General features: G+C 41.6%; 1 protein-coding gene across 1 annotated transcript; it reads left to right on the top strand.

The window, feature by feature from the left end:
• Positions 1-3,622: 3,622 nt before the first annotated feature.
• Positions 3,623-5,360, top strand: LOC109210716 (probable (S)-N-methylcoclaurine 3'-hydroxylase isozyme 2). The gene is made up of 2 exons (XM_019374170.1): positions 3,623-4,492; positions 4,563-5,360. The coding sequence occupies exons 1-2, from the start codon at positions 3,623-3,625 to the stop codon at positions 5,172-5,174; spliced, it is 1,482 nt and encodes a 493-aa protein (XP_019229715.1). The 3' UTR covers positions 5,175-5,360.
• The last annotated feature ends 12,485 nt before the right edge of the window (positions 5,361-17,845 follow it).

Raw genomic sequence — 17,845 nt, 5'->3', positions numbered from 1 at the left:
TATAATTGAGCATATATTAATGGATTTGCATAACCGTTGGCTAGTTTTGGAGCGTGGTGCATCAATTAGAGTCTTCGGAAGGGCGTGTAATGTCGGTTATGGATCTTCGGAGCGAGGTGAGTCTCCTTTCTAACCTTGTAAGAGGGAATTGTCCCCATAGGTGAGTTAATTGGATATGTGCTCCTATTTGTGGGGGCTACGTACGCACGAGGTGACGAGAGTCCGTGCGTAGCTACTATTATGCTATTGTCCGGGTAGTTTAGGACCCAAAGCATGCTATATTTGGAATATCTGTAACCTTATTGACAGCTTGAATTGCTTAAATCACATTGAATTAGTAGGTGAACTTCTAAAAGGATTAAACTTCATTTTCTTAAATTGTTAAAAGAGAAAGTGGCTTTTATTTGAATAAATATTCCCCGATAAATTCTTAATTGGTTATCTGAGCATGTATTTCTATGTGTACCTGCGTCGCATATATGGTTCGCCAGCAGGGTGATTATTTATTTTATGTTGACCGCGTCGCAAGCAGCGGGTTAATAGATGCATCTATGGTTCGCGCCGTTCGACCCTCGGCAGTGCACAGTTTACTTTCTGTTGGAGCGGGCCATACGTACCACGGTGTCATTTGCGCATGCTTGTATTGCTGCCTTGAACTTATTGAAGTTGTTGTTGCCCCTTCATGGCTTGAGAATATTTGGATAAATAATGTAAAGTAATTTTGAAAATTTCCTATAAAAGAAAATAATTGATCACTTGTTTCCTTCTATTGGATTGAAATCATATTTATAGAGATCCGCGATTAAATATTTTATTGACATCACATTATTGGACCCTTAGTAAGTGTCGAAGTGGACCATCTCGTCTCTACTTCTTCAAGGTTAGACGGGATACTTACTGAGTACACGTTGTTTGCGTACTCATGCTACACTTCTGTGCATTTTTGTTGCACAGGTATATGTAACTCTAGTGGCCTACTGGGCGTAGCAGCACGGATGATTTGGGGACTAGGTGAGTTGCATTATTCAAGGCGGCCCGCAGCTAGTATAGTCCCTTATAGTATATTGTCTTTATTTTCTGTCCACTGTATACCGGACGGATGTTGTATTATATTATTTCTTACAAATTGCTCATGTACTTGTGACACCGGGTTCTGAGATGTATTTGGGTTTATTCATAAATTTTAAAGGTTATTAAATGTTTCATTATTAATTCGGAGGAACTTCCTATGTATTGTTTTAAATGAATAAAAGAAGTGTTTTCGGAAATATTTAAATGAGAATTTGATTAAGTAGTTTGATTGGCTTGCCTGACAGCGATGTCCGGCGCCACCACGACCCTTAGTGGATTTGGGTCGTAACACAGGAAGATCAGGCAGTGATATCCAAACGACTGCCCTCGAGGTTTCTTCACGTGGATTAAATCCCATCGTCCATGGGAATGATCTATAGAAGAATTCATCTCCCTTTGCCTTAATATAACCTGTTGATCTTGACAAAACTTGAACGAAGTCTTCAAAGAGATCAAACCTTACCAAGATGTGTCGATATTCAAGCTGTCCAACATTGCAGTAACCTTTGACGTCAAACTGTTTTGGAATTAATTGTCGCAACTCCTGGATATCTGGTTTCCCATACGAGAATTTGAGAATTACAGCTTGAACTTTTTTAACAACTAATTTGAGAGAAAGCAAATATTTTTTAGCTATGAACTTTTTTAACAACTAATTAGTTATGGTAAATAATATTGATATGGAAACTTAAAGCGGATGACAAAAATTATAAATAACTACGGAAGTTCATTGGCTATTTTGATTGCCGCGGTTATATCAATCTATCATAACAAATAATTGTAGCTATTAGGCCAAGATGTTCTCGGTTTCTTATAACTTGAATTATAAAATAATTTTTATATTCAATATTTATTTTAAATCATTATTGTGGCTAAATAGTTGCAGCAACTTCAAACACGTGACAAAAGTTTATATTTAGCTACAACATTTTATTATATCACAATAACTTTGTAGCTATTAAGTTAGTTTTTGCCATAAATTTTCATAATTGAAGCAAAAATACCTATTCAGCTACAACACTTTGTCTCTAGTAATATTTTGTGGCAAAAAGATTAATATTGCTATAGTAATTTCAGTTGTGTGGCAAAAACTCACAATTAGCTGCAAAATATCGTTGTAACAATAAATTTATAGCTAATAATCCAGTTATTGCCATATGCTTTTATTACTTGAGGCAAAAATATCTATTTAGCTACAACACTTTGTCAGAAGTAAGTTTTTGTGGCTATATAACTGCTATTGCTACAGTAACTTCAAATGCGTGGCAAAAAAAATACGATTAGCTACGAAATTTTATTGTAGCAATAAATTCATAGCTATTTGTGTAATTACTGCCACGACAGTTAGCAATTATAACAAAAATGATAAATTAGCTTTGCCAATTTTATTTTGTAGCTAAATATTTTTATGAAATTGTAAATAGCCATGGAATTTTAACTTTTGTGGCTTTTGTTATTTATTAGCCACGATGTTCATACATGTAGCTAAGAATTTGTAGCTATATATACATAATGTTGTAGTGTAGGTTTGTTTAAATAGTAGGGCTTTGAAGACATTATTATACTAAAAATATACGAAATACACAATCAAATACTAAAAATATACGAATTGCACAATCAAATACATGTATATAGATGAATTATTTTGAATTATATGGGTGTATACTACAAAAAAAAAAAGCTGAAAATACGTAAAATAAAAAAATAAAAGAAAAGCATTATGGGAAATAGAGTTTGAACCTTTGAGATCTTCCATGCATTGAGAAGACAAATATTAAATGGTGGGAGAGAATATTCAAAATTAACTGAAAGGGTATTATCGGTATAGAAATAAGCCTGAAACCCTAATTGGGGCGTAAAATTACCTAAATGACCCATTTGGGTCAATCTGGCCAAAAACTATGTGGCCAAAAGGATTTTTCAAATAAAAAAATGGTTCACAGCAAACCCGCAAACTACCGACAAACATATTGGATAAATACACTTTATTCTTGGAAGTATGACATGCAACAGTCCTACCAAGGCTTTTATACATAGAAAAATGTGGATCAAGTCATAAAATATGGGCGTGCATTACTCTACTAGAATTCAAAGTTATGGTATTAGTGCCCCAAGTACAGAAGGTTATGGCTTCATTAACTAGGTCATTGACTTCTTGATTAATAAAGCTAGCCTTAGCTATAATAGTCACCTAACAGAACAATGTTATAGCTGTATATAAATGACGCAAATACATTATATTCGTCGATATGGTTATTAGCAGTCTAGTGTTGAATATTTATTTTTCCAAATTAAAAATAAGGAATGATCACATGGGAAGTGCACATGGACAATATCTTTAACTTAAGAAAATGAAAAGATTTGAATATCTATCTCTTACTTGCACGTTCCTTTTTGAACTTTTAAATTCCAATATGCTAAGCAGTCCAGATGTGCTATATATATATATATATATATATATATATATATATATATATATATATATATAATGCACTTTTACATTTCAACTTAGAGAAGAGAAAAAAATAACTAGCAGTTTATAGAGTTAGCGATGATATTCGGTCTAATTGTAGTGTCTCTGGTCCTTATAATCACGTTGAAGTACTTATATTCATCAAAATTAGGACTTCCTCCAGGTCCATTTTCATGGCCAGTAGTTGGAAACCTGTTCCAACTAGGTGAAAAAGGACTTCCTCATATCGCTCTAGCAAAGCTAGCGCAATGTCACGGTCCTGATCTCATGTCCATGTGGTTTGGCAGCCAACTAATGGTGGTTGCCTCATCCCCTGCAGCTGCTGCTGAGGTTCTTAAAACCCATGATCGTATTCTTGCTGGTCGCTTTGTTTCTCGTCCCCTCCGAATAAAGGGGTCGTTACTTCACAATTTGTCACCCGCATTTTTGGAGGAGTGTGATGATTATTATCGAAGTATCCGTGCGATGCTTAGGACAGAGCTTTTCTCTGGAAAAGCTTTGGAATCACAGGTAAGTATGAGGGAGGAGAAAGTCATGGAACTGATACAATGTCTGTCTCAAAAACAGGGCCAAGTGATTAAGATCAAGGACTTGTTTTTTGTGACCGCTTTAAACATAATGGGTAATTTGTTCTTTTCAATGGATTTAATAGATTTTGAGGGCAAGGGCCCAGGTGAAGGATTCAAGAATTATATGAACGAATACATAGATGTTTCTGCCATTCCGAAGCTAGTAGATTTGTATCCTATATTGGGTTGGGATTTTCAAGGAACATATAAGAAGATCATATGTATTTTTCATAAAATTTCTGCTGTTTGGGAAGGCATTGTTCAGGACAAAAGATCAAATAGAGACAGCCAATTACCTTCTTTAGGAGCTGCTAAAGATTTTACAGATGTTTTGCTTAAAAATGGTTACACTGATATACAGATCAATGCATTGCTTGTGGTACGTTTCGATATCTTTCCTCGTCACCTGTTTCATATATATTAACAACTTACTGAGTATTTTCTTTCAGGAACTATTTGGAGCTGGTACAGGAACTTCAGTCGATACAAGTGAATGGATGCTTGTAGAAATACTTAGAAATCGACAAGTCTTACAAAAGGTCCAGGATGAAATCGCACAGGTAGTAGGAGCTAAGGGCTTTGTAAAGGAATCTGACTTACCCAACTTACCATACTTGGACGCTTGTTTTAAGGAGACACTAAGGTTGCATCCTCCTGGACCACTGCTACTTCCTCACCGCGCCGTTCAAGCGTGTGAAATCATGGGTTACAGAATTCCAAAAGACACCCAAACGTTGGTTAATACGTGGGCAGTTGCAAGGGATCCTAAATTTTGGGACGATCCTTTGAGCTTCGATCCCGAAAGATTTATCAATTCAAAGGTGAACTACATGGGGCAACATTTTGAGTATATCCCTTTTAGTTCTGGAAGGAGAATATGTCCTGGACAGCCTTTAGCTTCCAAGGTTGTTCCCTTTGTTGTTGCTTCTTTGATCCATACGTTTGATTGGTCTCTCCCAAATGACATGGATCTGGCTCAGATTAACATGGAAGAGATTGTGATTATCACTATGCTTAAGAAAGAGCCACTTCTTGTCATTCCTAAATTGCGGAAAATGTGATGAAGAATGACGAAAAGAAGCAGATGATATATGTTGTAAGACTTTCATTATCACTATTGTTATGCGTGTACTATGCAATATTTAAGTTGTTGTATTGTGTCTGAGGATGGACACTCTAATAAACTTTCGAAATAATTAAACTTCTTGCAAGGTTTGTATGAATTTAAATAGAAATACTTTTCTTTATTATGGTTGTTGCTTTGCCAAGTGCACACTCCAACTACTTCTCCTAAAGACACTACTAGAACTCCGGAAAAAAGCGACCAAAAAATAGCGACCAAAGTTGGTCTGAAGAGAAAAGCGACCAACGTTGGTCGCCAAACTAGCGAAAATAATAAAATAAATAAATGAAACAAATTAGCGACCAAGCTTGGTCGCCAGTTGGTCGCAAAATAAGTCAAAATGTTAACTGGACTGGTCAGACTTGCTTGGTCAAAGGTTTACTGAAATTAGCGACCAATGTTGGTCGTTAAAGTGGGACCCACCTTCAAAATTTTAATAATTATATTATTATTTTTAAAAAAAATATAAAATTTAAATATATATAATTTAAACTTGGCGACCAACGTTGGTCGCTAAATAAAAGGTGGGCAGATAGCGACCAAGTTTGGTCGCTAAAGTGGGACTTAGTTATAAATTTTAATAATTATATTTTTAATTTAAATATTATATAAAATATAAATAAATCTGATTTAAATTTTGCGACCTACTTTGGTCGCTAAATTACTTTCATGTATAATTAGCGACCAAGTTTGGTCTCCATTAAGGTCAACAATGGTCAAAATTAAAAATCACTTTGGTATTTACTATCTAAATAATATAAATGTAAGCCGTTAATATATATAATGTCACGACCCAAATCCACTACGGGTCGTGATGGCGCCGGACACCGTTGTCAGACGAGCCAACTAAATTATCATTTTAATTCTCTTTTAATACCTTTGTAAATCTAAGAGTTTTCCTTCTATTTTTCATATATAAAACAATCTCTGTTTCAATTCAAATTAAGAAATAACTATTAACACACATCCTTGGAAAAACCATCCCAGAACCCGGTGTCACAAGTGCATGAGCAACTACTGATAAGGAAAATAAATTACAATGTCTGTCCGAAACATAGTGGACAGAAAATAAATAAATAAATAAAGTACTGGAAGGGAACTACACTAGCTGCGGGTCGTCTCGAACAATGCAGCTCACCTAGTCCCAAGTCATCCGTGCTGCCATCTAATGTAAAATATACCTGTGCACCAAAAATGCATAGAAGTGAAGTATGAGTACGTAATCAACGTGTACTCAGTGAGTATCCCGCCTAACCCCGAAGGGGTAGAGACGAGATGGCAAATTTCGACACTCACTAGAGGTCAATTATCAATATTCAATAATGCGAGGATAATCGTGGAGTCATATAGTAGTTCTAGTTCAGGAAGCCAGGAAAACAAGTAAAACACCTTCAACAATAATCAAGGGCTTCAAGGTTTATTCTTATTATCTTACCAGTTTATATCAAGCCACGTAGGGCCAATTCCACATTTACAACCTTCAAGTAACAGATAAACACGCGCAAATCATGCCGTGGTCGACGGCCCGCTCCAACAGAAATGTAAATTTGTGCACTGCCGAGGGTCGAGCGGCACGAACCATAGATGCATCTATTCTTACCGAGGCGTTCGGCCCGTTCCATAAATAAACACATATCCTGCTCGCGAATCATCCATGCGACGCAGGCACACATAAAATACATGCTCAAGTAGGAAATTAAGAGCTTATCGGAGATAATCAACCAAATAGACTAATTTCTCTTTTTAACATTCTAGGGAAAATTTAATATTAAATCTCTTTTTAAATTCCTTTACCAATTCAAGGTGATTGAAACACTTCAAACTATCAATGGATTCACAGTAATCCAAGTATAACATGCTTTTGGGTCCTAACTACCCGGACAATAGCATAATAGTAGCTACGCACGAACTCTCGTCACCTCGTGCGTACGTAGCCCCCACAAATAGGAGCACATAACCAATTTAACTCACCTATGGGGTAAATTCCCCCTCACAAGATTATAAAGGAGACTCACCTCGCTCCGAAGATCCACAACCGGCATTCTACATTCTTCCGGAGACTTGCACCAACGCACAATGCCCCAAAACTTGCCAACGATCATACAAATCCATTAATATATGCTCAATTATACTTTACAACCCAATTTATAACAATTCCTAACCCCGAACGAAAAGTTGACAAAAATGCCCTCAGGCCCACGTGCCCGGAATTCGAAATTTCTCGAAAATAAAGTTTACCCATGACCTTAGGAACTCAAATATATGATTTTCTCCTAAGTCCATACTCAAAATCGTGGTCAAATTCGAAGAAATGTAAATTCATAGGTTTTCCACCAAAACCCCAAATATCTATAATTTCCTTGCCTAAATCCATGTATAAACCTTGTATTTAACTAAAAGCTAGCATAAATTACTTACCTCATGACAAGTGACGAAAATGGCACCTCCAAGCTGCTCCCCATCGACTCCAATGGAAGTAAAATGGGGTTGAAATGAACTCAACCCCGAACTTAAAACAAGTCTCTGCCTTCAGTCATTTCCGCTTCTGCGAAAATTTTACCGCTTAAGCGGTTCCGCTGCTGCGGATATCTTGCCGCTTCTGCGGCTCCCATCCACGCCCAGGCCTTCCGCTTCTGCGGTTCTCCACATCGCAGGTGCGGTCCGCTTCTGCGGAAACCCAACCGCATCTGCGGATCCCTGCAGCTCCAACCAAAACAGCTTCTGCGGTTACTTCCTCGCTTGAGCGAGGCCGGTTCTGCGGTCCCATTTCCGCAGAAGCGGAAATACCAGCAACCAGCAACACCAGCCTTCCCAAAAATCCATTTTTCGATCCGTTAACCACCCGGAATCCACCCGAGGCCCCCGGGACCCCAACCAATCATACCAACCAATCCCATAACACATTACGAACTTGCTCGAAGCCTCAAATCACATCAAACAACGCTAAACCCATGAATTACACCCCGATTCAAGCTTTATGAACTTTGAACATTCCAACTTCTATTTCCGATGCTTAAGCCTATCAAATCACGTCCGATTGACCTCAAATTTTCCACACAAGTCGTATTTGACATTACGGACCTACTCCAACTTCCGGAATTGAATTACGACCCCGATATCAAAAAGTCCACTTCCGGTCAAACATCGCAAAACTTTCAAATTTCTATCTTTAGCCAAATGGCTTCAAAATGACCTACGGACCTCCGATTTCACTTCCGATCGCGCCCCCAATTCCAGAATCACCATACGGAGCTATTCACAATCTCGAAATCCCAAACGGACATCGATAACACTGAAATGCACTTCAAGCCAAACTTATGAAATTCCTTCTAAAATGCTAACTTCCACAATAGGCGCCAAAACGCTCACTGGTTATCCAAAACCCGAACCGGATACGCCCAAGCCCGAAATCTTCATACGAACCTGCTGGAACGTTCAGATCCTAATTCCGAGGTCGTTTACTCAAAAACCCATTCCTAGTTCATTCTTTCAACATCAAGCTTCTCAAGTGAGAATTCTCTTTCTAAATCAACTCTGAACTTCCCGGAACTTAATTCCGACCACGCGTACAAGTCACAATACCTGAAATGAAGCTGTTCATGGCCTCCAACTGCTGAACGGAGCGCTAGGACTCAAAACGACCGGTCGGGTCGTTACATATAATATACATATAGTTACGTTGTACTATGCACTAAGTATAAGTGTACTAGGTAATATTATATCAAATATATAAGGCGATATATATATATATATATATATATATATATAAATACGCCGTACTATGCACTAAGTATAAGTGTATTAGGTACTATTATATCGAATATATATGGCATATATATATATATATATATATATATATATATATATATATATATATATATAATATATATATAGTTACGCTGTACTATGCACTAAGTATAAGTGTATTAGGTACTATTATATCGAATATATATGTGTATATATATATATAATATATTTACTTACGATGTACTATGCACTAAGTATAAGTGTATTAGGTAATATTATATCGAATATATAAGGCGTATNTTACTTAAGGATTATGACATTACTATTCTGTATCACCCGGGGAAGGCCAATTTAGTGGCCGATGCTTTGAGCCGGAAGTCGGTGAGTATGGGGAGCTTGGCATACATTCCAGTTGAGGAGAGGCCATTTGCAGTTGATGTTCAGGCCTTGGCCAACCGATTTGTGAGATTAGATATTTCAGAGCCCGGTCGAGTGTTGGCTTGTATGGTTTCTCGGTCTTCCTTGTATGACCGCATCAAGGAGTGTCAATATGATGATCCGCATTTGTTTGTCCTTAAGGACAGGGTTCAGCATGAGGATACCAGGGATGTGACCATTGGAGATGATGGTGTGTTGAGGATGCAGGTCCGGATTTGCGTGCCCAACGTGGATGGGCTTCCGGAGTTGATATTGGAGGAGGCCCATAGCTCGCGGTATTCCATTCATCTGGGTGCCCCGAAAATGTATCAGGATCTCAGACAGCACTATTGGTGGCGGAGGATGAAGAGAGATATTGTGGAGTATGTAGCCCGGTGTCTTAACTGTCAGCAAGTGAAATACGAGCATCAGAGACCGGGTGGCTTACATCAGCAGATGGTTATTCCTGAGTGGAAGTGGGAGAGGATCACTATGGATTTTGTTACCGGACTCCCACGAACTCTGAAGAAATTTGATACTATTTGGGTGATTGTAGACAGGTTGACCAAGTCCGGGCACTTCATTCCGGTTTGTACTACTTATTCTTCAGAGCGGCTGGCAGAGATCTATATTCGGGAGATAGTTCGATTGCATGGTGTCCCAGTTTCCATCATATCAGATCGGGGCACTCAGTTCACCTCTCAGTATTGGCAGGCAGTTCAGCGAGAGTTGGGTACTCAGGTGCAGTTGAGCACAGCTTTTCACCCTCAGACGGACGGGCAGTCCGAGCGCACCATTCAGATATTGGAGGATATGTTACGTGCCTGCGTTATTGATTTTGGAGGGTCATGGGATCGGTTTCTACCGCTTGCAGAGTTTGCCTACAACAATAGCTATCAGTCCAGCATTCAGATGGCACCGTATGAGGCCTTATATGAGAGGCGGTGTAGATCTCCAGTTGGTTGGTTTGAGCCGGGGGAGGCTAGATTGTTGGGGACAGATTTGGTTCAGGATGCATTGGAAAAGGTGAAGGTGATTCAGGAGAGACTCCGTATAGCATAGTCGAGACAGAAGAGTTATGCAGACAGGAAGGTTCGAGATGTATCTTTTATGATTGGTGAGAAGGTCTTGCTGAAGGTTTCACCCACAAAGGGTGTTATGAGATTCGGGAAGAAAGGGAAGCTGAGTCCGCGGTTCATTAGGCCTTTTGAGGTACTTAGGAGGATTGGGGAGGTGGCTTATGAGCTTGCCCCGCCACCTAGCTTGTCGGGCGTGCATCCAGTTTTTCATGTGTCTATGCTCCGGAAGTACATTGGGGACCCGTCCCATTTCTAGATTTCAGTACATTTCAGCTGGAGGGTGACTTGACTTATGAGGTTGAGCTAGCAGCCATTTTGGATCGTCAGGTTCGGAAGTTGAGGTCAAAGGATGTTGCTTCGGTGAAAGTACAGTGGAGAGGTCGGCCCGTGGAGGAGGCTACCTAGGAGATTGAGGGGGAGATGCGGTGCAGATACCCTCACCTATTCGATGTATCATGTATGTTTCTTGACTCGCTCGAGGACGAGCGTTTGTTTAAGTTGGGGAGGATGTGACGACCCAATCCGTCGTCACATGTGTTACCGCCCCGTTTCCCCTATTTTATGCTTCTTCATGTTTCATCATCAGTATTTGATGTGTTAGAGTTGGTTTGGAATGGTCTTGATAAGAAATGAGACACTTACTCTCTTTTAAGAAGGCTTAAGGTGGGAAAAGTCAACTGGATGTTGACCTTTGTATTAGAGGGCTTGGATATGAATTCCGATGATTCGGTTAGCTTCGGGGGATGATTTGTGACTTAGGAGTGTGATCAAAAGTGATTTTGGAGGTTCGGAGTAGAATTACGCTTGAATTGGCAAAGTTAGGATTTTGGCGAATTCCGGTCGATAGGTGAGATTTTGATCCGGGGGTCGGAATGGAATTTCGAGAGTTGTGGCAGCTTTGTTAGGTGATTTGGGATGTGTGTGCAAAATTTCATGTCATTCGGAGCTGTTTTGGTTGGGGTTTTGATCGAATGCGTGTTTCGGAAGTTTTGGAAGAACATAGGCTTGAATTCGATGAGAAATGATGGTTTTAGTGTTGTTTGAGGTGTGTTGATGATTGGAGCAAGTTTGAATAAGGTATTGGATCATGTTGGTGTTTTTGGTTGAGGTCCCGGGGGCCTCGGGGTGATTTCAGATGGCTAACGGGATGAAAATTTAAGTTGGAGATTGCAGGTTCATATCTGGTATCTGGTATTTTCGCTTCTGCGGAAATGGACCGCAGAAGCGGTGACGCAGAAGCGAAGGGAGGATCGCAGAAGCGACTTTTGGGCCTGGTGCTGCTTTCGCAGAAGCGGTTAGGGGAGCCGCATCTGCGAAGCTGCAGATGCGGAAGAGAGACCGCAGAAGCGGTTTTTGGATTTTTAGAAGATTCCGCAGATGCGGTAGTCGCAGAAGCGACAAAGGACCGCAGAAGCGAAAATAACTGATCAGAAGTGGGTTTTAATCTCTTCGCGAAATTTTACAGAAACATATTTTTAACTTCGGAATTGGGGTGTTCTTGAGCGATTTTGAAGAGGAAATTCAAGGACTTCGATCAGATAAGCATTCTTGGACTTAGAACACAGTTTTATCATGCAAATACATGAAATTACACTGAAAACTCAAGGAATTAATGTCAAAAATGGTTGTTTAGGGCTTGAAACCTAAGAGAACAAAAATGGGAATTTGAGGGGTCATTTGGACTCCGATTTTGGTGTTCTTTATATGCATGGACTCGTGGCGAGATAAGGAATCCGGTGATGTGAATTTTATAATATTTCGAGAAGTGGTCCCGGGACTCGGGTTTTGCCAACTTCGTAATTTTTGATATTTTTCGAGTCTTTTCGAGTGGGTTATATTCCCTTAGCATATTGTGACGTATTCGTTGTGGTTTTGGTCAGATTCGACGCACGAGGAGGTGAATTCTAAAGGCAAGGGCATAGCAAGCTAGGACTTTGGCCACCTTGAGGTTAGTAATAAATGTAAATGCTGCGTTGAGGGTTTGAAACCCCGAATTTGCACACTGTAGTGCTATGTTGAGGTGACTTGCACGCCGGATAACGGGCGTGGGTAGAGCACCGTCGGGGATCGTGACTTGGTCCGTCCCGCGTAATAAAATTACTACCTAATTGATTGAAGCTTAGTGATATCCTTATAAAAATTAATTAATTGTCATAATTGGGCTTTGTGCCAACTACTTGAATTCTTCAGGGATTATTTTTACTGGTTTCTTACCATAATTATAAATATTGAACTCAGTCCTGGTATTTAATACTGTTTTGCAAACTCAGCCGCTTTTCTCAAAACTAGAAACTAATTAATATTTTTAAATGAAGTTTGGGCTGAATATTTTTATGTTATTGTGCCCGAGGGGCTTATGTGATTTTGGACTGAGTATGGGATCTGGCTGCACGCCGCAGCGGTATGATATTGATATTGATATGAGGCCGAGGGCCTGTTTGATGCCACGAGATGGCTTATTATTGCGCTTGGGCCGTAAGGGGCCCCTCCCGGAGTCTGCACACTCCCAGTGAGCGCCATCGACGTAATATAAATGGAGCGGGNGGAGAGTTGGGTCATTTTAGGAGGCAGTGCCCTCGCCTTCGTGGCAGACAGCATCAGCAGAGGGGTCAGCCCTCGACTTCTGCTCCAGTTACTTCATCACCCGCCCAGTCAGCTAAGGGTGGAGATCAGGCAGCCAGGGGTCGCCCCAGAGGTGGAGATCGATCAGGCGGTGGGCAGGCTCATTTCTACGCGATGCCGGGAAGGACAAACGCCATTGCTTCAGACGCTGTCATTACAAGTATTATTTCAGTCTGTCACAGAGACGCCTCAGTATTATTTGATCCCGGTTCTACCTATTCATATGTGTCTTCATATTTTGCTCATCATTTGGGTACATCCCGAGGGTGTCTTGCCTTACCTGTTCATGTATCTATCCCGGTGGGTGACACTATTGTTGTAGACCACGTATTCCGGTCATGTTTGATGACTATTGGGGGTCCGGAGACCCAAATTGATTTATTGCTATTGAGCATGGTAGACTTCGATGTTATCCTGGGCATGGACTGGTTATCTCCGTGTCATGCTATTCTAGACTGTTATGCTAAGACAGTTACTTTGGCTATGCCGGGTGTACCGCAGATTGAGTGGCGTGGTGTGACTGACTATATTCCTAGCAGAGTTTTCTTTCTTGAAGGCCCAACGTATGGTTGGGAAGGGTTGTCTTTCCTATTTGGCATTTGTTAGAGATGTGGGAGCTGAGACTCCTAGCATTGAGTCTGTTCCCATTGTGAGGGAGTTTCCCGATGTGTTTCCTGCAGACCTGCCGGGTATGCCGCCGGACAGGGATATTGATTTTGGTATTGACCTGGTGCCGGGTACTCAGCCCATTTCTATTCCACCATATTGTATGGCACCAGCGGAGTTGAAAGAATTGAAGGAGCAGCTTCAGGAGCTCTTGGATAAGGGGTTTATTCAGCCTAGTGTGTCATCTTGGGGTGCACCAGTTCTATTTGTGAAGAAGAAGGATGGCACAATGAGAATGTGCATCGATTATAGGCAATTGAACAAGGTAACAATTAAGAACAAGTATCCTCTACCTCGCATTGATGATTTGTTTGACCAGCTTCAGGGAGCGAGGGTGTTCTCCAAGATTGATCTCCGTTCGGGTTATCACCAGCTGAAGATCAGGGATTCAGATATTCATAAGACTGCTTTCAGGACTAGATATGGTCACTATGAATTTCTTGTCATGTCTTTCGGGCTGACCAATGCCCCAGCAACTTTCATACACCTGATGAACAGTGTGTTCCGGCCTTACCTGGATTCATTTGTCATAGTGTTCATTGACGACATACTGGTATACTCGCGCAGTCAGGAGGAGCACGCGCAACATTTGCGAGTTGTGTTGCAGAGATTAAGGGAGGAGAGACTTTATGCAAAGTTCTCCAAGTGTGAGTTCTGGCTCGGTTCAGTGGCTTTCTTGGGACATGTGGTGTCCAGCGAGGGTATTCAGGTTGACCCAAAGAAGATAGAGGCGGTGCAGAGTTGTCCTAGACCGACCTCAGCCAGAGAGATTCGCAACTTCCTTGGGTTGGCAGGTTACTATCGCCGGTTAGTGCAGGGTTTTTCCTCTATTGCATCGCCCTTGACCAAGTTGACTCAGAAGGGTGTCTCATTTCTATGGTCGGGCGAGTGTGAGGAGAGCTTTCAGAAGCTCAAGATGGCTTTGACCACAGCTCCAGTGTTAGTCTTGCCATCAGTTTCAGGATCTTATACGGTATATTGCGATGCTTCGAGAGTTGGGATTGGTTGTGTTTTGATGCAGGAGGGTAGAGTTATTGCGCATGCTTCTCGTCAGTTGAAGTCCCATGAGCAGAACTACCCCGTCCATGATTTGGAGCTAGCTGCTATAGTTCATGCACTGAAGATTTGGAGGCATTACTTGTATGGCGTATCCTGTGAGGTATTCACTGATCATCGCAGTCTTCAACACTTGTTCAAGCAAAAGGATCTTAATTTGAGGCAGCGTAGATGGTTGGAGTTACTTAAGGATTATGACATTACTATTCTGTATCACCCGGGGAAGGCCAATGTCGTGGCCGATGCTTTAAGCCGGAAGTCGGTGAGTATGGGGAGCTTGGCATACATTCCAGTTGAGGAGAGGCCATTTGCAGTTGATGTTCAGGCCTTGGCCAACCAATTTGTGAGATTAGATATGTCAGAGCCCAGTCGAGTGTTGGCGTGTGTGGTTTCTCGGTCTTCCTTGTATGACCGCATCAGGGAGTGTCAGTATGATGATCCGCATTTGCTTGTCCTTAAGGACAGGGTTCAGCATGATGATGCCAGGGATGTGACCATTGGAGATGATGGTGTGTTGAGGATGCAGGGCCGGATTTGCGTGCCCAACGTGGATGGGCTTCGGGAGTTGATATTGGAGGAGGCCCATAGCTCGCGGTATTCCATTCATCCGGGTGCCGCGAAGATGTATCAGGATCTCAGACAGCACTATTGGTGGCGGAGGATGAAGAGAGATATTGTGGAGTATGTAGCCCGGTGTCTTAATTGTCAGCAAGTGAAATATGAGCATCAGAGACCGGGTGGCTTACATCAGCAGATGGTCATTCTTGAGTGGAAGTGGGAGAGGATCACTATGGATTTTGTTACCGGACTCCCACGAACTCTGAAGAAATTTGATGCTATTTGGGTGATTGTAGACAGGCTGACCAAGTCCACGCACTTCATTCTGGTTTGTACTACTTATTCTTCAGAGCGGCTGGCAGAGATCTATATTCGGGAGATAGTTCGATTGCATGGTGTCCCAGTTTCCATCATATCAGATCGGGGCACTCAGTTCACCTCTCAGTTTTAGCAGGTGGTTCAGCGAGAGTTGGGTACTCAGGTGCTGTTAAGCACAGCTTTTCACCCTCAGACGGACGGGCAGTCCGAGCGCACCATTCAGATATTGGAGGATATGTTACGTGCCTGTGTTATTGATTTTGGAGGGTCATGGGATCAGTTTCTACCGCTTGCAGTGTTTGCCTACAACAATAGCTATCAGTCCAGCATTCAGATGGCACCGTATGAGGCCTTATATGGGAGGCGGTGTAGATCTCCAGTTGGTTGGTTCGAGCAGGGGGAGGCTAGATTGTTGGGGACAGATTTGGTTCAGGATGTATTGAAGAAGGTGAAGGTGATTCAGGATAGACTCCGTACAGCACAATCGAGACAGAAGAGTTATGCAGACAGGAAGGTTCGAGATGTATCTTTTATGATTGGTGAGAAGGTCTTGCTGAAGGTTTCACCCACAAAGGGTGTTATGAGATTCGGGAAGAAAGGGAAGCTGAGTCCGCGGTTCATTAGGCCTTTTGAGGTACTTAGGAGGATTGGGGAGGTGGCTTATGAGCTTGCCCCGCCACCTATCTTGTCGGGCGTGCATCCAGTTTTTCATGTGTCTATGCTCCGGAAGTACATTGGGGACCCGTACCATGTTCTAGATTTCAGTACAGTTCAGCTGGAGGGTGACTTGACTTATGAGGTTGAGCTAACAGCCATTTTGGATCGTCAGGTTCGGAAGTTGAGGTCAAAGGATATTGCTTCGGTGAAAGTACAGTGGAGAGGTCGGCCCGTGGAGGAGGCTACCTGGGAGATTGAGGGGGAGATGCGGTGCAGATACCCTCACCTATTCGATGTATCAGGTATGTTTCTTGACTCGCTCGAGGACGAGCGTTTGTTTAAGTTGGGGAGGATGTTACCGCCCTGTTTCCCCCATTTTATGCTTCTTCATGTTTCATCATCAGTATTTGATGTGTTAGAGTTGGTTTGGAATAGTCTTGATAAGAAATGAGACACTTACTCTCTTTTAAGAAGGCTTAAGTTGGGAAAAGTCAACTGGATGTTGACCTTTGTGTTAGAGGGCTTGGATATGAATTCCGATGATTCGGTTAGCTTCGGGGGATGATTTGTGACTTAGGAGTGTGATCAAAAGTGATTTTGGAGGTTCGGAGTAGAATTACGCTTGAATTGGCAAAGTTAGGATTTTGGCGAATTCCGGTCGATAGGTGAGATTTTGATCCGGGGGTCGGAATGGAATTTCGAGAGTTGTGGCAGCTTCGTTAGGTGATTTGGGATGTGTGTGCAAAATTTCATGTCATTCGGAGCTGTTTTGGTTGGGGTTTTGATCGAATGCGTGTTTCGGAAGTTTTGAAAGAACATAGGCTTGAATTCGATGAGAAATGATGGTTTTAGTGTTGTTTGAGGTGTGTTGATGATTGGAGCAAGTTTGAATAAGGTATTGGATCATGTTGGTATTTTCGGTTGAGGTCCCGGGGGCCTCGGGGTGATTTCGGATGGCTAACGGGATGAAAATTTAAGATGGAGATTGCAGGTTCATATCTGGTATCTGGTATTTTCGCTTCTGCGGAAATGGACCGCAGAAGCGGTGACGCAGAAGCGAAGGGAGGATCGCAGAAGCGACTTTTGGGCCTGGTGCTGCTTTCGCAGAAGCGGTTAGGGGAGCCGCATCTGCGAAGCTGCAGATGCGGAAGAGAGACCGCAGAAGCAGTTTTTGGATTTTTAGAAGATTCCGCAGATGCGGTAGTCGCAGAAGCGACAAAGGACCGCAGAAGCGAAAATAACTGATCAGAAGTGGGTTTTAATCCCTTCGCGAAATTTTACAGAAACATATTTTTAACTTCGGAATTGGGGTGTTCTTGAGCGATTTTGAAGAGGAAATTCAAGGACTTCGATCAGGTAAGCATTCTTGGACTTAGAACACAATTTTATCATGCAAATACATGAAATTACACTGAAAACTCAAGGAATTAAGGTCAAAAATGGTGGTTTAGGGCTTGAAACCTAAGAGAACAAAAATGGGAATTTGAGG

Source organism: Nicotiana attenuata, unplaced genomic scaffold, assembly GCF_001879085.1.
Source record: "Nicotiana attenuata strain UT unplaced genomic scaffold, NIATTr2, whole genome shotgun sequence".
Classification (NCBI taxonomy): Eukaryota; Viridiplantae; Streptophyta; class Magnoliopsida; order Solanales; family Solanaceae; genus Nicotiana; species Nicotiana attenuata.
This window is presented reverse-complemented; position numbering and strand designations above follow the sequence as displayed.

Excerpts from the sequence above, each read along its gene's own strand:
- LOC109210716 (XM_019374170.1), top strand. The coding sequence starts at position 3,623 with ATGATATTCGGTCTAATTGTAGTGTCTCTGGTCCTTATAATCACGTTG. Across the intron at positions 4,493-4,562 it reads AGATCAATGCATTGCTTGTG|GAACTATTTGGAGCTGGTAC; the intron begins GTACGTTTCGAT and ends ATTTTCTTTCAG.